The sequence below is a fragment of the Squalius cephalus genome (genome assembly GCF_949319135.1).
Source record: "Squalius cephalus genome assembly, chromosome: 13".
In the NCBI taxonomy this organism is placed as follows: Eukaryota; Metazoa; Chordata; class Actinopteri; order Cypriniformes; family Leuciscidae; genus Squalius; species Squalius cephalus.
This window is the reverse complement of record NC_137134.1, coordinates 12144450-12168596: the sequence shown is the minus strand read 5'-3', so window position 1 is coordinate 12168596 and position 24147 is coordinate 12144450. Positions and strand designations below refer to the sequence as shown.

General features: G+C 40.1%; 1 protein-coding gene across 4 annotated transcripts; it reads left to right on the top strand.

Annotated features, from left to right (window-relative positions):
* The first annotated feature begins 1980 nt into the window (after positions 1-1980).
* mxi1 (max interactor 1, dimerization protein) lies at positions 1981-22985 on the top strand. Of its 4 annotated transcripts, none has more exons than XM_079891156.1 (6): positions 1981-2396; positions 4860-4962; positions 8014-8043; positions 17365-17479; positions 18606-18795; positions 19972-22985. In XM_079891156.1, exons 1-6 carry the CDS (start codon positions 2171-2173, stop codon positions 20133-20135), a joined length of 828 nt encoding a protein of 275 aa, XP_079747282.1. In that variant the 5' UTR covers positions 1981-2170; the 3' UTR covers positions 20136-22985. The 4 variants fall into 4 exon arrangements, with proteins under 4 accessions (XP_079747282.1, XP_079747283.1, XP_079747284.1 ...); XM_079891157.1 differs by having other exon boundaries at positions 2081-2396; positions 19975-22985; XM_079891158.1 differs by lacking the exon at positions 1981-2396 and adding an exon at positions 4266-4706.
* The last annotated feature ends 1162 nt before the right edge of the window (positions 22986-24147 follow it).

Below are 24147 nucleotides of genomic sequence, written 5' to 3'. Positions count from 1 at the left end.
AACAGTTGAGCAAGAAATCGGATGTGGACCATTATATCAGATCCATGCATTCGCTCTTAAAGTGACAGCAGCCTATAAATCCCTGCTGCAGACTGTCATTAATGTAAGCAAACAACAAAACATAGCTTAACCAAAGATGGATCTTTGTTAATATTTAATTTATACAGTGAACACTATAGTGTTATTTAACATTTATGCCTAATTATTACATTTCTATACCTGAATACACTAGTTAGACCTTACATAATTTGTGCCTTGGTTGTGTTGAATGTATATTTGTTCTTAGTTTATTACTGACTGTTCACTTGCCCGTTAATCTAACAAAAATTTGTGTATATATATATATACACACACACTGAACAAAATCATAAAGCCAACACTTTTGTTTTTGCCCCCATTTTTCATGAGCTGAACTCAAAGATCTAAGACTTTTTCTATTTACACAAAAGGCCTATTTCTCTCAAATGTTGTTCACAAATCTGTCTAAATCTGTGTTAGTGAACACTTCTCTCTTAGATGTTCTCTTCACGGATGAATCCCAGTTTTCACTGTACAGGGCAGATGTCAGACAGCGTGTATGGCATCGTTGTTGTGTTGCACTGCGTGAGGCAAATGGTGGTCACACCAGATACTGACTGGATTTTTTTTAATTTTGTTCAGTGTATATGTGTGTGTGTGTATATATATATATATATATATATATAATCTACCCTACTTCAAAACTGCAGCTTTGAGTTTTTTGTTCTTTAATTCAGCTTATTACACACTGTACGACTTTAGCGCCAATTTTCACTCGTTTTGTGGAAATCGTGTGCATGATCTAAAATGCAATCTCGCGTTTTTTAAATTTAAAAGCGAAAATTTAAAATTTAATTTTTTTTAATTTAAAAGTGTAACTTAAATTTAAGTTAGATCGTGTGCATGATCTAAAACGTTTTTTTAAATTTAAACGCGAAAATTTAAAATTTTAATTTTTTTACATTTAAACGCGTAACTTAAATTTAAGTTAGATCATGTGCATGATCTAAAACGCAATCTGAGATAAGCGCTGATGCGTCTGCGACAGTGTGAAATGTGTTTTGACTGGAAATGACTTTGGCGATGACCTACAGCCAATGAGAAAGCAAGATACAGGGCAAGGTAACTTGTATCGCAAGCTTCTTGCAGACTGCCATTTTTAACAGGAATAAATCCAATCTCACGCGTGATCTAACAATATTTCCTGTATCACTTCTGGCGTGTGTTTGGTTGTGAAATGTAGTTTGCAGACCAGACAGAGCTGTCTGTGATTCTTCCTACTGAAATGTGTAATGTTTGACCCCTTGTCGCCGATCCGTCGTGAAATGCGCACACAACAGCAACTAAATGGTACCCCAGAAAGTCGTTTAGTGTGAGAAGAACAGCGATCCTGCAGTGTGTACCCGGCGTAAGAGGTTTACAGTACTCTGTACTGCGAAACTTCTTTGCACGAGCTTGCGTTTCCAGTCTCCCGCATTCGTATGCATATGAATGGAAGTCAGTGGAACGAAAAGTGTAGCGTGACCACATCTTAAATCGGGTGTGACCAAAACCTAGACTGCTATTCAAACCAGTATTGACTAATTTCAATTTGTTAGAGCCATATCACTGTTCCCTACCCGTAACGTAGCGTTATTTTTGTTGCATAGCAATGCTCAGTATGTCCGAGGCTATTGCGAGTATTTTGAAGAGAGAAAATCAACTATTTTTACTGTAATATCTTGTGAGGCTTAAATTACTGCAATTTCTTTCCAACTCTAAATAATGGTTGCTTTTCTGAATTGAGATGGCCTCAATGATGAAACAAAGCTTGCAATTTAAATGTGCGTTCTTCTTATTTTGTGTGTAGTAGGCTAGCCTTAAAAGTAAATTAACTGTTTATGTTTCTCTCAGTGTTCATTTTCATAGTGAATGAAACTATTTTTGGGAAGGCACGAGTCCGCGTCGATGACGTCATCGCCCGGGGGGTCGGGTCGCCGTGTGGACGTGACAGGCGAGCACGAGCGGGCGCTAGGACCCGGGAAGGCCGAAGTGCTTTATCTCCTCATCCATTACATTCCCCTCATTTATTCTGTAGATCCAGAGAGCGCAGCACAGCACAATAACTCTAATACAGTTTCAATTCCAACCATATTCGCTGCACGGGAACAAAATGGTGCGAAGTGAGAGAGAGAAACGAAGAGAGGAGGTGAAGGCCGAAGACTTATTCCTGGAGTCCGAAACATCTTTGGATCAGCAAGATTTTGAGATGTCTACTTGTCCTTTCAATGACGTTTTCAACTCCACAGACTCTTCCATGATAAACACTTTCCTGAAAAATGTACAAGTTTTACTGGAGGCTGCCAGTTACATTGAGAGCGCCGAGAGAAAAGATGGAAGTAAGTAAAATAATAGTGCACTTATGAGTGATTTTTGACTGATTTGCGTATTGCAGAGAAACTGTTTCATTGTCAATAGACTCAGACAACAAAGGACTGAGTTCATCGAACAAGTAGACAAGGAACATGTGCATTGTACCCCGACATACGATGCACAGCCACAATGCTTTTAAAGGATCAAGTTTCCGAAATGTAAAAGGAGCCCTTTTCATATTTTAACATATTTTGATTATGCATATAATCCTCTAATGCAGATACTTAAATTGTTTGGGTTGATTTCAGAGCTGTTTTTATCTGCACAAAGTGATATAATGTCAAATTTAAACATGTTCATGTATTATTTCGTGCGTCAGAGACACAAAAGCAGGGGAATAATTCCCTCTGCAGCACTTAATGTCCCAAATCGCACACTGGCTGTCCCGAGCTGGCATGCACTGTCATATGGGGCAGTTCAGAGTCTGGCATTGTTCGGCAGTGAGACATGCCAGGCTGTTTGCCACCTTTCTCTTTCTCTCGAGGAACATAAACAAGTAAATAAATAAATAAACAACATTTGCTGGCACAATACACACACTGACGTCACCTCTTAGGGTACTGTGGTTCAGCGCTTTGCAACTCCGTCACGCACGCATACTTGTGTATGCATTATGACTCAACATCAGAAAATGCACATCGTACAAATAAAGGCATTTGATCATATGACGCTGTTTTTGTTTGAGCATTTTAAGTTGTCCAGATTGGAAATTGTAGGAAAAATATCTTCGCACCCCACGTTTTACATTATTAGCATACATTTTAAATGTATAAAACTAACCGTGTCTGAATAATATAAACTAAAATAGTATAATGAGAAGTTTAATAAGCACTTTAGGAACAATAGAATTTGATTATGCTTTCACCAACTCGCTCCTATAGATCGTCCGATTAACATTCATTGCGCTTTAAAGAGAGCCCGAATCATATGGGGTAAATCTGACATTTTATATGCAGACTGCATATATCTACTTGAAAAGAGTTCTCAAAAATGCCTTCCTGTTTCTTAGGGGGGTGTGTTCACATGACATCCACATGGCGCACTTTGCGCTGATCTGATTGGTCAGAGCTTGTTGCGTTGGCGGACGCTTACAAGAGCCTCTGACCAATCACAGAGCTGCGGGGCTATGATGTCATATGTTGCTGGGCCTGGCTTAAACGAGACTGGAAGTGAGGGCTTGTGGGAGTTGAAGTGCGCTGTTTCCAAACTGGAAAAGAGCATTAAAACATATATTTTTAAAGCGTTATTATGCCATGTAACACGCATAACGCAGATGAAATTGCCCTGCATGTTATATACTTATTAATGAATTAATAATAATAAATAAATGGATACATGAAATATTGATTTGAGTTATTGTGTCATTAGCATAGACTGCACCGCTATGTAGGGTTTCAGTTACAGCATATTCAGAAAAATAATTAATACAATAGTAAGTTTTGTATAAATTAATATAAAATTGATATATATATATATATATATATATATATATATATATATATATATATATAGAGAGAGAGAGAGAGAGAGAGAGAGAGAGAGAGAGAGAGAGAGAGAGAGAGAGAGAGAGGTATGTTTTACTCTTGTTTGCTAGAAAACGCTATATATTCATTAGAAAGACTTTGTCTTTCTCGTGTGTATAAATGTGCCCAATAGGAAATAATCTTTATTGAGTTAATATTAAGGACAGAGTAACTATCTAAGCAAGGTTATTCTTTTAATATGTATTAGCAGGGCTTTAAATCAGACTGTGGTTAGCGAGTTGAAGGGCCGCGGTTTGGTGAAGGACTCAATTTCCCACAATGCCCTGCGCCGAGGTCTCTATCCGCTCAGCTGTTAAAACAGTAGGTAAACAAACTGAGGGAGGAGAAAAGAGCGCAAGCACCAGGGACTTCGCAGGCTGGGCTCTCGGGGACTCTTTTGTACCTTGTTTCTATTCATTTTATACACTTTATACGCGACTGTTTTCCTAAAGCACTTTTACTACTTTGATATTCAGGCGTCGGATGTTTTATTTTTGTTTGATTTCCGGTAAACCAGCTTGTTAACAGTGAAGGAAATACCTCGAGTCGACGGTTCAGCAAATAGAAACAAGAATACAAAGTGAATATTCGAAGGATTATTCAATGCTTGGTCTTGCTGCGCGACAGCTGTCATCGTGATCACACATCAGGAAAAAGAAACAAACATCCATCTATTTATTCAAACGATGACTGCTGTGCTGAACATACAGACATTACTGGAAGCAGCCGAGTATATAGAAAGGAGAGAAAGAGGTACATGATATTTGATGGTTATAAATCACGTTATAGCATGACAACTGTCGTGTCGCACGGATGAACGTGTGTTTTAAAGTGTGAGGGGTGTTTAAAGGGACTTGACCCGATTGGGATGTGGTGTGACTCGTTTCTCTGCGGTGTCTTTTTCAGAGTGTGAACACGGATATGCCTCGACCTTTCCGTCTATTCAGCACTCCAGCTACCAGAGACAAAGGAAATTCCGAAATAAAAAGTGCAACAACAACCACAACAGGTAAAGCACATGATCCGACTCTCCTCGTCCACGAGAAAGCAGAATACACTCTGCTGGAGAAAAGCCAGGGAGAGACGTGTGTGTAGCTCACACTGCTATGACATCTGTCCGGACTGCATGATATATATACGGCCTTGCTTGCATTATTGCTGCTGTATTTTCTTAAGCATTTCCTATTTGCATTTTTAACAGCTTCTGGATCGGTTTAAAAGCAGTATACACTTTTAAATGCATTATGTCTGATGCACTTTGCTATATTTATGCATGCATATACATGTTATAAAGCGTGCTGTATGATTATTATTGTTGTTATTAATGTTTGTTGTGTATTTTCGGGGGAGGGGAGCTCTCATCAGCTGATTGTCAAACTCTTGCTGCAGAGCTGAGGTTAGGGACCGTGCGAAAACTCACGTCCTGTTTTCGCCTTTGGTCGACATGGGGTTTCGTTTTGTCTGAACCGAAAGTTTGTAATTTTCGGTTTATTTCAACCCGTAATCGCTTAATATCCGCTAAATATTCCGTTGGGGGGAAAAAAAATCCAGTTTTTGAATGTGTCTGTTATAAGAAGAGTATTTTAATTTTTTACCGGACCCTTGAACACACGGCTCTTATTTACAGCAACTGTTGTTCACAGGCTGCCAAGGTGAACAGCCTGAGGCGTCTTTATTAAATGATATTTCCACGTTATTCTCCTTCTAAAACATGATTTGGAAAATTATCGCCGACCCTTTTCCGTTAAATGTCATTTTAATGAACGAAACAAATCGAAAAAGTTGCAGGCGCATTAATCCGTCCATTAACAGAAGCTTTTGCTGAATCCTGAAAATAGTGCACGCGACCCAAGAACAACAACAACAACAAAAAACACGATATTGAGATATGATTTACTAGCTTTTAAAATGCCCTAAAATGAGTCTAGATAGTCTCACTATAATGCATTTAAGTTATCTTTCCACGTTATTCTTCTAAAACATGTTTTGGAAAATGATCACCAGGCATTTGTTTTTGCTATGTCGATTCAATGGAAAACAAATTTACATTTCGTTAACCTCATAGCATAATTGCCAACGTCCTATTTAAAAAAAAAAGAGTTATAGGCGATTATGCTATGAGGCTAATACAGTAACAGGCGTTTTAATCTGTTTATTAAAAGACAGTTTTGTTGAATCACGAAAATGGTGCTATGATGCCAAATATCTGTTATCTTGGTATATGGTTTTTTTGTTTTGTTGAGATGCCCAAAAATTTCATCTAGGAAGTCAGCTGACTAGGTTTTGTGGTGGCCAAAAATGCCAGCTGGCTTGGCAGTTCACTATAAAGCAGACACAATTCATTCGAAAGGTTATACTCTCTTTATTATATTATCTTTCCATGTTATTCTCCTTTTAAAACATGTTTTGGAAAATGACCAACAGTCATTTTCCGCAATAAACAATAAAATAACAATAAAATAACAATAAAACAAGTTGAAAATACACTAACAGGCATTTTTAAACAGTCAGCTGACTAGGTTTTGTGGTGGCCACAAATGCCAACTGGGTCGGTAGCTCACCGGGTTTTCTGTTATAGATTGATAGATAGATGTAGATTTCTGTTACAGAATATCTGTTTCTGTGGGCACTTCTGTTTTGTGATGATCAAAAATGCCATCTAGGTGAGCAGGTCACAAGGTTTCGAGACACTGTGTGCGTGTTATTGTGTTTAGGGTTGTGTGAGTGCCGTCTGTTTTGTTTCACTTCGTGTGTATCAGACATCTTGATGACTGATCTCAGGTCTGTGTTACTGTACACAATGCGAACAGTGATGGAGGGAATGTAAAGGAAACACTATCTGATCATCTGGCATGCATGTATGGAGGTGATTCGGTAGACTGACCCGAGGAGAGCTATCCAGGCCACTTCAGGTGGAAAGATTGTGATGAAAAATACTTTTCCACATATGTCAAAAACAAACCTGGGGCAATCCCCGTTTTTCTTTGTTTTGTCTGCCTTGGGCAACACACAATTTTGTCACAAAGATTGTCACGCTTATGCTGTGAATTTAAAATTACGAATACACTAGTATCAAAACAAAACAATAATCCGTTACGTTTACACAGCACAATGCAGAGCGTTATTCAAACACCTGTAATAAAAAAATAAAAAAACTCATTTACACAGTATATTTGCCTCTGTTTTTACAGACTTTTCTTATCACACAAAATCAAGAGCTGTGAAAACACAGCCATACTGTTAATAAGTCTTTTCCTCCCTCGCTCCATTCCTCCCCGCTGAGCACACAAGCATCCTCCCGTGTGAAGCGGCGATACCATAAGGTCAGCTGCAGGATGCCAGAAAATACGCTCTTGGTATTAATAGTCGCCAATAAAAGGAAGTGGTCACATGACCCACGGAGAAGTAGGGCTTCACGTCTTGCAGCTCCTGCAACGGCATTGCCATGCACCAGTTTGTCCGGCCATTTAGTGCTTTGGAAAAGCTTTCAGCGTGTTGCCACACAAAGAGCCTCTTAGGGGGACGGCTGATTCACTTTACATTATTAACATAACACTGACTCGTGCTCTCAGAGAGGGCGAGAGAGAGAGAGCGTCCACTGGCACTCACTCATTGTACGAGGAGGAGAGCTCTCTCACGTGCTCGCATATACAGGGTGGTCATTGTGCGCGCTTTTCTATGCTCTGCACACTTAATTTCTCTGTCTTTTCGCTGCAAACAAAGAGTTGCAGTGACATGTGGGTCATCTAGAGGAGCCTTTATAATTCCCTCTGAAGCCACTGGATTGGTTGTGATGGGGGAGCTGGTTCAACCCTCCAATAAAGATTAATTAGTAAATCCATTGGAACCTTTAATGACGCGTGGCCTTGTTCTTCACGAGCGGCCAAGCTTTTTTTTTTTCTCTGATCTCACGACGAGAGCTGACGTTTAATTCGGGAGCCAAGTGCTCGAGAAATAAGCTTGTGTTTATGATGATGATAACCTTTAGTGCACTTAATGCCCAACAGACTCACAAACAAGTTGAAGTTTGCTCATTCATTGCATCTGTTTTGCTTTATAGGTCCACACACAACGAGCTGGAGAAAAATCGGTAAGTACAATTTTATTTTATTTTTTTCATTTTAAGGCTAATCCACATTGCACAGACAGATGTCAACAGATAAGTTCATTAGGTTTTGTGAAATCAGTGTGTTAACCCTGTTGTCATTGCACTGCGCTTGTTTACACTGATTGAACATGTTCAGTCTGCGTTTGTCAGGTTGTGGAAAGTCTTGAGAAGTGACTCACTGTGATCTGGTGATTGTTGCCGTTGGTCGGCGTCTGACGTGGCAATGATTGAGAATTTCACAAGTCAGACTTAAACTTGCATTAGCTTCATGAGCACCACGACTCAAACTTGTGCAATAATTGACCACAATAGGTTAAAATTATTAGGAAAAAAAGGTGAGAATCTGCAAGGAGCTGCGATACAATATCATATCAATATTTGAGCCCCAATATGAGAACATTTGCTTTAGATCAGAGGTCTAGCTCAGCTCCTGGAGGGCCACAGTCTTACAGAGTTTACAGAGCACAACCCTGCGCCGACACACAAACCTGTAGGTTTCAAATAAGCCTGAAGGACTTAATTAGCTGGATCAGGTGCATTTAATGAGGGTTGAAGCTAGACTCTGCAGGGCTGTGGCTGTCCAGGAACTGGGTTTGACACCCCTGCTTTAGATCCTTAGGGTACGTCTACACGATGTACTAAAAACGGAAACGTTTTTCCTTTGCTTTTTTCAGGCCCCCCAAAACGCTGTTGTCGTGTAAATGAACTGCCAAAATGCATACGTTTTCAGTTTTAGTCAAAGTTTGGTAGGCTATATTGTGATTGAAAACAGTAATGTTTTGCAATCTTTTATTTGCAGTCTAAATTGGGCGTTTGTGGTTTGAGTGCTTTGCATAATTGAGGAGCACGAGGCCTGTAAGTGTCAGTAAAAACAATGTGAGTTAACTGCGTACATTCCAGGTTTGTCATACCAGGAAAAGACTGCAACACTGTAAAAATACTTAGAAATGAGACTATATATAAGTTATATAATAGTGGTCTTTCTCAAAAATATTAATGCGAAAGTGTAATTAAAAATTGTGACTCTGTGATCACTCTAAATTGTAATGTACACACATGCATTTTCTGCAAAGCTGCTTTGAAATATGTAGGCCTGCTGTGAAAAGCGCTATACAAATATATGTGAATTGAATTGATTCTTGATTGTAAGGAAATTAATACAGTGAAATATCGCAGTGCTTTAAAATATAATCTTTCCCGTCACTTCAAGTATGGAAGCTACTCTTAAAATTCATAAAATATGAAATCGTAACATTACATAAGGCTAACAGAAAGCTGAAGAACAGTTGTCCCAGCTTGTCCCTGCAGCAACAGGTAACTAAAAGTGAAAGTAAGTGGTGACCCAATTCTTCTAATCTAAGGGCATTCCCTCTCCTCGTGGCTCGCCCACCCCTCGGTCCTAAACAACTACTGGAGCCACAGTTTCAGATTACTAGCCAGAGTGCAGGGAGACGAGAGAAACCAGAGACACAAACAAATGTCCTTTCTTTCACAATGCCAGTTGCATAATAGGAAGAAAATGCACAAAAGGAAGCTAGTTATTACGGTAGGTGTACATTATTAAGAGAATACAGGTGTTATTTCTTTGAAATGACCCATACCTATGGGTGGAGTTTTCTTTGAAACCACCACCCATGTGTGGCGTGAGAGTTTACAGACGACTGTATGTTTTAGTCTCACGAGTTCTTATCTGATAGGCGTTAGACGGCGGCAGTGCGGGGCCTGCTGTTTAGGCACTGCACGCGAATACTGAGGCTCCACTTCAAAGACTCAAAATAACTCTTGTCTAGACGAGCAGCAGAAGCAACTTCTTTGTGACCCTCTATCTGAAAACCTGGAGATCTCTGAACTTGCCTTAAGCACAGCCTACTCATGGAGTGTCACGTTTATTCGCTTGCCAGCCATTTTGGTTGGAACATGGTAAGACAGACAACGTGTTGGGCAAAGTGAACAAAGACTTTTTGGACCAGAGCACAGTTTTAGTTCAAATAGTTTTGAGTACACCATACTTATGTGTGCTTGAAAATAGCCTCATCTCCTCCCAGACCAGCTGTGTTTCTCAGATAATGTCTACACATGAGAAGGGTTGTCACTGCGCCAGCACGGGGTTGTATGGGTTTGGGGCAGATAAAGATGCCAGGGCTTGTCGGCCAGCCTTTAGTGTCAGCACAAAGAAATATTACACAACACATCATGACGGTGTCAGCAGCCACACCCAGCACTAAACCATATTTCCCCTGACTCCACATTACCATTGTCTATTACAGTTCTCGAAGACTGGACACCCATCATTTTTATTTTACTAAATAAATATATCCCTTTTAGCTTGTGATGCACCACAATACTTTGAAAAAGTCGTACGGAAGCACAAGGGGAACAGTTTCCTGCTTGCCAAAGCTTTACTGCAGTCCCGAGTGGCAAGCGGTTGCCATTTCGCATCAGACATCACATATACTTTCTGTTTGATGAACATGTAAGATAGCTCACATTGTTTTTGAATGTCAGAAAGGAAGAGGAAGGAGATGAAAGCCTTTTGACCACATTCTGGCTTCTCGCAACCCGCGACACATATACAGATAACATGTGTGTGCATATAAGCATGCCGCCTTTTGATCTTATGATGCCTTTGAACAAATGTGGTGAGCCTCAACTTCCTGAACTTGGGTTAGGTTGCACAGTTCGGATGTCAGAATGTATAGTGCCGAGGAAGATGTCAAATTGAACTGAAATCACTGATTTCATTTCCTATTATAGGTGTCATGTTGTTGTTAATTATTGGGTACATGCAAGTGAGGGTGTTTGGCTGTGTGTTAAGCATGTTGTTATGGTTGTGTGGGCCGTGGTGTGTTTGACAGTGAGAATGCAAAGGCTCAGGAATAAAGCTGCCAAGCTGGCTTACTGAAAATAGACCAACGGTCCTAAGAAAAGATCTTTTCAAAACGCAGAGGATCCCGGGCTGATTGGCTACAACACTCTTCCACCCACAATGAGAATTATGAGGAATGAAGTGCGTGTAGAAGATAGGACGTCATCCGTAGCCAAGGTGTACTCTTCAAGAACTTGCTGTCGACGACCTTACGTGTTTTCCTTCCTGTGTTCTAAGGAAGATGGAGTCAGAACATTCCGCTTCCCCTGGGAATTCCGGAAACCCTCTGGAAGGGAAGCCAGAACTGGCTGTTCTCGCTGACCTGATGCCTTGTAAGCTTTTCTTGGCCAGCAAAAGCAGCTTAGGAAGTGTGATCTTTGGTCAAGTAAGCAATGCATACTCGCACACGTGCCAGGACATGTTTGCAACGCACACGTAGACGCTCACTCATGCTATGGAAGGTTGACAAAGCTCTGGGTGTTTTGGGTGAGTCAGGAAGGACACACACCCCGTGGCAGTCTTCAAGTTCTGTCGGAAGGGTATAGCAGAGGACATTTGAGATTCGGAGGCCACTAAAGCTCTGCCTTGCCCCACATTTACTGTGTTCTGTAAAAAAACACTGTGTTTCATTGCATAAACACGCAAATATAACATGCATGGCTACTAGTGGGTAATGTTGCAGAAACAACACAAACAGGCCCACATCCTTGATGGCACTGTGAACCTTGCTATACAACAACACCTAACATTTTTAGACTCCTCCTTACTAATACAACCAAATTCTTGAATTACAGGCTGAAATCTAGAAACATTCCGGAGTGGCATAATCAGCTGGATCAGCAACACCCTTAAAACCTGATAATGATGTTTGTATGTTTAGTTTCGACATTGTGTCAAAGTATGACCGTTTGCAGGCCTCAATGTTGAAACCTAACAGTCAAGATAGGGGCAGGGACCAATTGTAATTGCTTAACAACTGGCGAATGAAAAACCCATTATTGGGCAAACTACTTATTGAAATATTGGGGGTATGTGTCCTCCTCTATGTATATGGTGGTTTTTGCCCTAGGGCCTGCCACAGATTGTCATATATTGAGTTCTGCTTGGCCTATGGAATCACCATGGCAAGCTGGACAAAGCCACACTATCCACCCATCCAATTGGTGGAGCTCTTGAAGGTCATCCAATCATAACCAGCCACATTGATCTGCACCCTTTCTTTGTGTGTCATGGCCTTTGATCTGATTACGGAAGAGTCCTATGGCTGTTTGCCCTTCCACCACCGCTGTGTTTATTTTTTGTGTTAGGATTAGGCATCCTTCCGGGGAAGTAAAGTGGATTGAGTGGATTTTCTGAGAGAGAGCGAGAGAGCGGTGTCATTCAAACATCTGGTGACATTTCTGTTTTCTGATTTCGTCCCGTTTGTTTTTGGGATCACCTCACATTTTATTAGATTACCCAAAGCGTGCACAATGTTCTGGCCTATTGAAATACGTGTAATAGAGAGGCGTTTAATAGAGAATCTGTGTTTTTCATGTACATGGCCATCTGCAGGAGCTTTAGGGATGGGGGCAGCGGTCACATGACTACACACATAAACTCTGTGGGCATGTGAGTGGGGTCTGCTGGTCTGGGCTGTGTGGAGCAGATTACAGCTCAGCACGTGTGAACTAATCCAAGTGTTACTGATGGGCCAGAGCGGGCCTTGCTCCTCCACAGCTGTTACTGTCTGAGTTTGTATGTGCTTCTTTATTTCCCTATGATCTTTAGCCATCACTCTGCCAGTAGTCCATTACTGTACATGTGTTTAATCAGGGGTGCAACAGAGGTATATCCTCGGCCCGATGTAGGCTAGTTGTCATTCTGTCTCCCCCTATTAGGGATGAGTCCCAATGTTCAACTAGTTGCACAACAACCGACTAGACGATTGGAAGTGACAAGTTTATTCACATATTTCATTTGTTTGTTTTTAGTTTTGATATTTTTAGGGATAGTTCTATAATTAGCATGCTTTGCCTTAGTTTGTTAGACTGTTAATAGAATAAGTTGTGTCTTTAAATTAATCTTCTTTAAAGTAATGTCTTACACATTCAGAAGATTGACTTTGGCAATTGCAGTTCATCTCACTCTGTTTTTTTTGAGCATCCCACCACAAGAATCGCATGAAGTTAAAAATAGTCCAACTTGTAAAAAGCCTTCTTGAAACCCTTTCCATTACGTTGCGCTCTGTTGACGTTGACTACTAGTCAGTCGACTTGCTTTTTAGGCAACCCCGCCCACTAGTCGATATTGAAAATATGTATTTTTGCACATCCACCCCCCTTTCTGTGTCGTACTACAGTAAGCTGTCATTGGTTCATGGCTCAAAGGCTTCTTTGTTTGCGAGCATGTTTACATAGAGTGCTGTCACAGTGTCTGTCTGTACTGTATTTCAACCACTATCTCTCTCTTCCTCCCACCTCTTTATTCATCTCTTTTCATTCTCTCCATCCTGACTACCCCCACCTTCTAACTTTACATCTGTAACCATCTCTCCCTCCTTCTCCCTCCCTCCCTCCCTTGCTTTCTACCCACATTTGTAGGTTGCTTTTATTCCCAGCATGAGTGCATGTTGCTTTTAGGTTGGTATCTCTTTAATGTCATGCTGCTAACGTAGCCTTTCGTCCAGTTTTCAGGCAGATTACACACGAACGGAAGACTAGCAGCAATAATGGCCTCCCATCTGTGTGTGTTTACGTGGTGGGGAGGATAGCGCACTCGTTTAATCTGAGAGCTGTTGGAGAGCTCGGGACTGTTACTGATATGATGGGAACACGTCTTCATGCTCACTCGTTATGAAATCATAATAAAAGCATGAGGCCAGACCTTTAAATAAAACAAGGCTTAAACAAGCTGGTAACCCAGATGAAGCTGTCAGTCCCACTGTATTGATCAGATCCGAACTAGGGCTTGAGAACCCAGAGCCTGTTCTCGCTCTATAATCTGTGCACTGGTGTGCAATAACCCAGCCATGTGACCTTACGCTCCAAAGGCATCATGTGAGGCATTAGATAAAACATGCTATCAAAGGGGAATCTGTAGGAAAAGCCGTGCCTTTTTAGAGCGCATGCATTGCTGTATGAAACCTCCATTTCTTGCATTTCTTATCAGTGCAGGTTTATGTTTGCTGCACAGACAGAGGTGCTGTTTCTGCGTGGGAAACGTGAGATTTCCTGCTGTGGATGAAGCAATCTATGTATATACACAAATATATACGTATAGTTGACAAGTAGCCAGGCCTAGCACATTTTGTCATGCTGATTGAGAGGGGAAAATATGCACGTAATTTTGAGTTCTTGATGCAGATTACAATTTGAGGATGTGTCAGAATCATGTCCCCCTTTTGACCCTGACTTATTAACAAGTTATTAACATGTCAAGCCCATGACATCAATGCCAACACCATTCATTATTTACCAATAGACCAAGCAGAATCTGGGACGAGCATGTGTTTCTTTTCACCCCCTGATAAATTCCCCCACCACACCAGAGGACCAGGCGTTGTTTCACAGCCTTACTGTTGCCCAAATTCACATTGTCAATCCGTGCATCTATGTGTCTAACATTCATGTTATTTTACACTGTGCTGTATTTACTTCAAAATTTAATTTGATCATTTCCCAGTGTAAATAAATAAATTAAGATATACGTTTCAAATGTTTGTATAATTGAATGCAGCCAACATTTCAAGATCGTGACAACCGTGACACCCGTGACTATGAGCCCGTGTGAGTCATTTAAAGGGCATGTGAAGATGTTTTGGATAATACAATTCTTGCTCTGGGTGTAAGAGAGAACAAGTCTGAACATGTTCAACCTTAAGGGGCATGTTTGATATGAGTTATTATTAAACTTGTGAGTTGTAGTGAGTTCTCTATATGACTAATGCAGAGGAGTGTAAAATTTGGCGTATTTACCAGAGCCAGATCTTGAACAGACTCAGCTTACAGCTTTGAAGCACAGATGCTGCACACCCACGATTATCAAGGGTCAGTCGTTTACGGTTTTAAAACCAAATGAACTGCCTACAGAGGCAGCATTTGAAGGAATATCAGTTCACTCGCTTTAGTCAAATTAAAATGGTTCACTGTAAAAAAAAGTTGGTGCCTTAAATTAAGTACAATAAAATTGGATGTTTAAGTCATTTCAACTTAAATTACAGTGTCTTAAAAAAAAGTTGAATCTTGTTGAACTTATTTCGATGAGTTAAAGCAATGCAAAAACACATTTTGTCATAACTTATTGATCATGTAATTTTTTATTCTGTTCTTTGTGGAGAATGCGATTGCAGAATGCATTGCGACAATGACTAGAAGAAAAATTGAATTAATTTTAAGTCAGTTTCCCTCGCAAAGGAATCAGCTACTTCCACGTTTCATGACTGTTCACTCTTAAAAATAAAGGTTCCAAAAGAGGGTTTTCTTAGCAATGCCATGTTTGGTTCCCTAAAGAACATTTTAGTGATTCTTCTTCTCAGTGTGAAGAACATTTCAACCGTTTTCCACTATAAAAAACTTTTCTGGAATGGAAGGTTTCCATGGATTTTAAAGGTTCTTTACATAAATTTGGAGTTTTAGGATGCCACCGCTGAAGGCAGCTGCCTATGTAGGAAGCAAACTGCTAACTGATAATGTGATAAAGTTAATGTTACATAACTTTGCTTTGCATGTATTGCTATAATTCACACCATAAGTTATTTATAGTAACTGAAACGCACCTACATTTAAATAGACCTTTTTACATATGTCATGCGTGTTTTTGCTTTGTTTCAGTTTTGTTTTCTTATGTTGTGCAATGGGTCTTTTCAAGTATCACAGAAACTAAAGTGTGTTATGTGTGACGTCATAATTAGGTCTTGTTGTTTACCTTCGAGATGACAGGCCTAGTGATAGTTGTTTGGCACGGTCTCTGTCTGGCGACTGAATTGAAGTCATTTATCATGCCACACACACACACCAAAACAAACACGCACATATATACAACCTTCCCAGCAAGCACTGCTTGTGTGTGTGATGTGACGCCCGTCATGTCTGGAGACAGATGATATGGGGGATAGCGTGAGAAGTCTTTTAGAGATATTTGGGTTACATGTGGTTGCCATGCCAATGGGGTTGTAGGGCAAAATCGGTGTAGACGAACTGGAGGCCTGGTGCAGTAATTTGTGCGAGCTACAAGTCAGCCTAAAATACCATTCTGTCACCTATAGCCATTAATGCACCAGGTTGATCAATCAATGTCCACACACACTGTGGCAGACAGAGGAACATCTGCAATGAGTGTGTGTGTGTGTGTGAGAGACTGCTGTCCAGATAACAGTGCCCTCTCTGTGGTGCTCAGACACGGCGATAAGGCTTGTGATAAATCTACCGCCATTGTCACAGGCTAGACAGACTGTATATGTGAAAGAAATAGAGCAGCCTTCTTCATTGCTGATAAGGAGGAATCCAAACGGAATTAGACTTGAAAAGCCTCAATAACACAATTAGAGACACTTTTAGATACCGATCACCCATGCGCAAGCACCCGTATGCGCTCGTAAAATGTAGACACAGACGTCTGCATGTGTTTTTCTTTCATGATTGTATGTTTCATTGATAGTTTTTGTTAATTATTTGAATTAGATTTTATTATTCATGTTCATTTTGATTTTAAATGATCAAATTATTATTATTTTTTATTTATTTTTAGGTAAAATTGGAAATGAGAAATGGTTACTTAAAGTTTTTTATATTCAGTTCAATCATGAAACTCTAGTTTTAGCATAGCATGTTAATGAATATGGCAGTGTTTATGTATTTGGTCTTGGCGAACTAGATCTTCCATGCTGCTGATACAGAGCAATTATGGACTCGCTAACGCCAATAGAATAGGCAGGTGGAGCTGCGGAGGTGGAGGGGTTCAAATGATCTCTGATAGCGCACTGCAGGACTAGATTACAGCAAACACTGAACCAAACTATTTAAATGTTGAGCAAGCAATCTCATTGGCTGTAGGATCAGCAGAGGCCAATCAGCTTGTGCCATGCGGTTATGCTCAGATTGCATGTAAAGGACCATCATCATGCGCCCTCTAGAGTTTCAGGACTGAACTAGATATATAATGTTTATTTTATTTAAAGTAATTATTTTTGACTTTAGTTTGTGATAATAACCCTGTTGAGCGTATAGAGTCAATACTGCAGGTCACCTCTATGTCAGAAAGGAGATGATTACAGCCTCAAGTTGTATAGAATGTAATCTTTAAGTAGTCTGTGGGTGTGTGGTTTGTGTTTAAGGTACATAATGAGGTGTTGTCTTGTAAGCTTTTGACCTAACCACACACGCACAGCAAGTTCATTGTATTGTTTCAGGGCGTGTGCATGTGTGTACGAGGCTGACCTTTGTTTTGTCATGTTTCAGGCGAGCCCACCTCCGCTTGTGTCTGGAGCGATTGAAGTCCCTCATCCCGCTGGGACCAGACTGCAGCCGTCACACCACTCTGGGACTCCTCAACAAGGCCAAATCACACATAAAGGTAAACGCACTTGTGAGGAGCTCCCATGGTTGTCTGTTGCTCCTACATTAAGCAAATAAGAGCTATGGCCCAGCTGTTTACCAACATGCCCATGGAGCTCATGTGGGAAATATGAGTTCGAATTTGGCTCACTACATTTACTCTCGCAAAGTGATTTCCTGTCCACCGCAAACCAGAAAAAGTGGTAAAAATGGAAGTAAATATAATTGCTATCCCCTTAGTGATTGTTAAGCGTAGCCAAATACAAGCTGACTCATTGAGGCCAAAATGTTGGGATCACATGACTAGTTTTATCAGTCTATATCACATACGTATTGGCTTTATATATGTATCTGATCTGAAACTCGTTTAGCCATACTCGCACTAGCCATAATGTACAAGTTCACACCTAAGATACTCACATTATTAACATACGCACGTTTAAACAGCCACTACACCTTAAAAAGTACACATAGAGCCACGTCCCTTAATGGGACCATTTAGTTTCTATCCCTTAAGAGCTTTATTGTAAAACACATGTCATGCACTACAGACAGATACTTTCTATTGTTGGAAATATGTAGATGATCATAACCCTTTTATTTTCATTTTGAGGTCTTACTGGTTTTCCCCTTCATAACAGGTTAGGCTGTCCCGACCAGTTATGTGTGTGCGCGCATGTGTGTGTGTTTGTGGTTTTAGCTGGGGGTCATGCTGTATTGTTCTAGGGTAATATATTATAAGGTCACAGGGGTCATGTGTGGAGGCATTATTGATCCGAAACTGGGTTCAGAACTGTAGTAAACAAATCCATCAGTCACATGAGCTTGACAAACACACGCCTCTTTAAATAATCCCATCCCTTCCGGATGTTTTATGTTGCTTGATGTTAATAAAGTTATCTAAAACTTTGTGGTAACTAGTGGTTAGTGCTCTTGAGGTCAACACGGGTTTGAATCTGGCTTGCAACATTTCCCAATCCAGCCGTGAAAAGGGAAAAAGTAAATGAAAGGTCTTGTAGTGGCGAATGTGTCTTTGCTTATGCATTAGCTGTAATAACCGCTGATTACAGCGTGAATTCTTTTGTATGAGTCGTTAGGGTTTTTCAGTAATTATCCGTGAGTCACCGTTCTTTGTCTTCCCACAGAAACTGGAGGAAGCGGAGCGCAAGTCAGCATACCAGTTGGATAATTTGGAGCGAGAGCAGCGGCACCTCCAGAGGCGCCTGGACCTGCTGCGGGGCGGTGGGGGGGTGCTGGAGGGCGAGAGGGTGCGCACTGACAGCGTGGGCTCCACCCTCTGCTCCGAGAGATCCGACCGCTCCGACTCAGACCAGGGTACCAGCTCCATGTTGATCATCTGTTATCTATCTATCTATCTATCTATCTATCTATCTATCTATCTATCTATCTATCTATCTATCTATCTATCTATCTATCTATCTATCTATCTATCGTTCATTCTATCTATCTATCTATCTATCTATCTATCTATCTATCTATCTATCGTTCATTCTATCTATCATTCATTCTATATCTGTTGTTCATTATATCTATCTATCTATCTATCTATCTATCTATCTATCTATCTATCGTTCATTCTATCTATCTATCTATCTATCGTTCATTCTATCCATCTATCTATCTATCTGTCTATCTATCTATCTATCTATCGTTCATTCTATCTATCTATCTATCTATCTATCTATCTATCGTTCATTCTATCTATCTATCTATCTATCTATATGTCGTTCTATCTATCTATCTATCTATCTATCTATCTATCTATCGTTCTATCTATCTATCGTTCTATCTATCTATCGTTCTATCTATCTATCTATATGTCGTTCTATATATCTATCTATCTATCTATCTATCTATCTATCTATCTATCTATCTATCTATCGTTCATTCTATCTATCTATCTATCTATCGTTCATTCTATCCATCTATCTATCTATCTGTCTATCTATCTATCTATCGTTCATTCTATCTATCTATCTATCTATCTATCTATCTATCTATCGTTCATTCTATCTATCTATCTATCTATCTATATGTCGTTCTATCTATCTATCTATCTATCTATCTATCGTTCTATCTATCTATCGTTCTATCTATCTATCGTTCTATCTATCTATCTATATGTCGTTCTATATATCTATCTATCTATCTATTTATCTACCTACCTACCTACCTATCTATCTGCCATTCTATCTATCTATCTATCTATCTATCTATCTATCTATCTATCTATCTATCTATCTATCTATCTATCTACCTACCTACCTACCTATCTATCTGCCATTCTATCTATCGTTCATTCTATCTATCTATCTATCTATCTATCTATCTATCTATCTATCTATCTATCTATCTATCTATCTATCTATCTATCTATCTGATGCCAAGCTAGATACCTGTCAACACTTCATGTGACATACCTGATGTGATGCAATGAAAACGTTGTCTGACTCTCTCTCTCTCTCTCTCTCTCTCTCTCTGTGGGCACAGAAGAGATGGAGGTGGACGTGGAGAGCACAGAGTTCTCCAATGGAGAGCTGGACAGCATCAGCACCGCCAGCACCAGCGATCTGGACGACCACAGCAGTCTACAGAGCACTGCCAGCGACGAGGGCTACTCCTCCTGCAGCATCAAACTGGCCTTCAGCTCATAAAACCAGCTCCCCTTTACACACTCACACACACACACACACACACACACTCTCCCAGTCCCTTTCCCTCCTCAACCAATCAGAGACTTTTAAGTCAGGTGACCAGAACACCACCCGCCCTATAGAATGCCTGATTTACTGTTTTAAGTTTGTGAATGTATCTGAGAGAATATGAATGAGATGGAAACAATCTGTGATTGTGATTCAATTGGGTTATTAGATGGTTTTTATCCCCGAATAAGATATTTTTCTGATAATTGTCAGTGTCTAAATCCCCTTTTTCCGAAAGGAAAGCTAAGATGTATAAAAAAATAGATGTTAATTTTTAATTCAAACCTCTGATTGTCACCTCTCTTCATGAATGGGTTGTGAACTGGTCACTAGGGGAACTATTGAACTAAACCCATCCAAATTGGACCACCTGAGAAGCGATACTCCATATCAACACAAGAAGTCCCGAACCTGTTGATTTCCTTTTCACCCGGTCTAATGGTTCTAACGTCGCTGCTCTACGGCGACGAGGACTGTCATTGGTGCTACGTGACAAAACCAATAAAGCAGAAAGATCTACTGCATTCATCAAAGACAGCGGCAAACAACTATCCCATGGCTGTGGGAAATTTTTGGTGCATTTAAACCGTGGAAGCACTTTCCACGCTGCAGCTAAAACCCAGCGATCTTGCACTCGACTGCATAGAGCCCTCCGTAGAACTGGCGCCACGTCAGAGAAATATCCACCCCTGTGTTTAACTAGATGTCTCTCCTGGCAGAAATAAGCAATAAACTCGTGTAGTCGGATCAACACATTAGCACTCCTACTCTTGAGACACAAAGCTTGTGTCCGTCCAAAAGAGCAACGCCAACTTGCTCGGTTTTGTTTTGTACATAAATACGATAGTTTAATAAATTAAAGTTAAAATAAAAACTGAGTTGAAAAAAAAAAAAAAGGTAGTTACCCATGGGTAGAAATTGCCTCTGTTGCTGTATGTCTTGTGTTATGTGCATTTTAAATTATATTTTTGCAAAGATTGACTATCTTCCTCCTGAGAGTCTTTTGTGGTGGCATGGACAGTATTATTTGTTCATTATGCTGGATGAAACGCAAGTCGTTTCAATTCTGTGGCTGCCCAAGGAATTATACGACTTTCTGTAAAACTAAACGACTAGAAGAAAACCAACACGCCGAAGTACTTAAAATTGGACATCACACACAAGAACGAGTGAGCGCAGGCAGTGTGGACCTCTGTAGAAGGTATGCTAACTCTGAGTGGCGCTAAATATTTATTGTTTTGAAGCTGAAAGGCATTCCACTACTAGTATCGTGTGCTGTGGACGTGGAGTGAGCGGCGCGTGTGCGTCTAAGGGTGCTTTCACACTGGCAGCTTAGCTCAAAACGGGACATGGTTCGTGTAAAATCGGTGATGTGAAAGCTGTCATTCGGACTCCTGAGCGCACCGGGGTACTGAACCCAAGACTACCTGAAGGAGGCGCTCTGGGTCCGGTTGCACTGGAACTGGGCGAATGTGAAAGCAACTCAAAGCAAAGTAACCTGGTGCTCAACATAAGGGATTACTGTGGTGATGGTTTACCTTGGATACGAGCGAGAGTTAGTGCAATCTGAGCGGCAAACGAGTGGCTCACAATCTGCTGTCTCCTCAAAAGAGTCCAGCCGCCTTCATGTGACACACATACAGTAAACCCAAGTGTCCTTCATTCTGGTGCGCTTAATAGTACCAAATTAATATAAAAGACAATGTATTGTTCGCATCCTGTTTTCTATCCTGCGCCGTGCACGTTTGTGATGACGTATTATGATCACAAATGCTAGAATCAATGATTGAATAGAATCAAGTGTGAACTAGAAAAAAAATGTTGCTCTCCAAATGGGTAACAGGTGCAAAAAAGCCCAAAGGATAATTAAAAACAAGAAAGAAAATTGCTTACCGCACACGAAATCAGTCCAGACTAAAGAAGGTCTAGCAAAAAAAAAAAATATTTTTAAATTGCATGGTGCAAAAAAAGTGAATTCGAATTAAAAGCTAGACACGATTCACGTGTGAATCAGGTGTGAAACCGGTTCAACGCTACGGGCCGCAGCAAACGCCCCAGTGTGAAAGCACCCTAACTCGACACGAAGCGCTTCAAGCTCTTGCTTCCCGCTGTACTGTATGTTAAACCTTTTTTTTTTTTTTCTTCACTTTATTTTGTGTGAAAAGAAGCATTCAGACTTGATTAACTTTCCTCAAGTCGTATTTATTTTCTTTCCTTGATCCGAAATCGTAGATTAAAAAGGTTAACTTATTTTGTCCCTCAGATCTATGATCATTCCCCCCTTCCAGTTCTGTTCGCTAGTTCTGTCCTAAAACCGTAAACTCTCCCCATCTGTGATTATATTATTTTTATTTTATTTTTCTCCCTCAAACGCAGAGCTGCTTTTTAGTGCATATTAAAGCCAATACTAATTTGTAATCATTCTGCCTGAAATGGAGCAGCGCGGACATCTGCTAGTGTCCCGATCCAGCATCAACCAAATGCTTTTGGATGCTGAACGACCCATATGTGTGGAGTAGTTCTACTCACCCCTGTTCAGAGAGTTTTAGTGTTGACTGTATTAGTCGGGTGTAAATTCTTTGTGTTAGAACTATTTCGGTCGTGCGGAACGTCACTGTGACGTTCGCACGTTCGATGGAATCGAATTCAAAGCGGTGCTTTATCAACACCAGGCCAAACCACAGACGAGAACCTTTATCGTCGTCCTCCACCTGAGGGCATACTGCTTTTTTTTCTTTCTTTTATTGTCTCTCCTTTTCATATTGTTTTATTGGTTTATGATATATCTGCACTATTTAAAGCCAGGGCCCATTCTGAGAAATGCCAGTGCTTTGTTTTTGTTTCGTTTTGTTTTATTTAATTTATTTTCTTTTCCGAAGAGAATGGACCGTGTTGTTTTGAGGCCACCGTACCGATCCAGGCCCCGTATTCAACGACACTTCCAAGAGAAATGGTGCTGGTCTGGGATCAGCTCTCCCGCGTCTCTGGTCTCAGTCGCTCCGAAGGAAAAGAGAAATGCTAAGCGGATCCTGAAACAGCATCTGTGTTTTGTCAAGGGACTCTGGGAAATGGGGTCTGTTAAAGGCGAAGCTTTTCCACCCTGGAAGGACAAGAGGTCCCGATGAACTTGTGGCCATTCTTTGTAAAACATGCACTCTGATTCTAGCTGTGAGTTAAATGCAATACTTACAATAAACACCAAGATTGTCAAAAAAAAGAAGAGCAGGAAATGCCTCGTGTTTCTGTTCATTTTCTTCTTTAGTTATGTGAATCTTTGTAGCACACTAATTTTTTTTGTGTAAATAGAAAACAGAAAATCGGTTGTAACTTAAGAGTCTACAATATTTTATGAATATTTTTATTACCATAATAATAGGCTACTATTTGAGTGTGTAGCACTTCATTTTAAATATGCTAAGATTTCATAATTATAATTTAAGTTATACACTAATAAAGAATCATTGCATTTTCCAAAACGAAATAATGAACTATTTTCAGAAAATGGGCTACGTGCCATTTCGTCGAGCGGTTTATGCAGCTGCAGTTTTGTTGACTTGAGGTCAGAATACAAATGAATCTCTTTTCATCTGGCGCCATCTAGAGGCCAAACTTGGTATTGTTTTCTGTTCCGCACCCATAGAAACTTTAATGGAGCATTTTTTTTAAATAATCTTTTTTATTTTATTTTTTTATTATTATTACAAGATATATTTTCAAATATAATGTTAATACTATCTCAAAACAAACACTGATCAGAATTAATCCCGTCATTTACATACAATTATGTATTATTGATTCTCTGCTGCCCTCTGCTGGTCATTCATGATAGTGCAGAGTTGTTCTAGGTACTTCAACATATCTGTTATTATAAAACAAGGGTATTTCAAATTATTCATTGTTTGTGTATTTGATCTTGAAAAGACTTTGTATGGAACCAGAATTCATATTGAAGTGTTTAAATCAA

What these genes read in the sequence shown, in the direction of transcription:
- mxi1 (XM_079891156.1), top strand. Translation starts at nt 2,171, where the DNA reads ATGGTGCGAAGTGAGAGAGAGAAACGAAGAGAGGAGGTGAAGGCCGAA. An exon ending in AACGAGCTGGAGAAAAATCG is followed by an intron (nt 8,044 to 17,364) that starts GTAAGTACAATT and finishes GTCATGTTTCAG; the next exon opens with GCGAGCCCACCTCCGCTTGT. An exon ending in AGGCCAAATCACACATAAAG is followed by an intron (nt 17,480 to 18,605) that starts GTAAACGCACTT and finishes GTCTTCCCACAG; the next exon opens with AAACTGGAGGAAGCGGAGCG.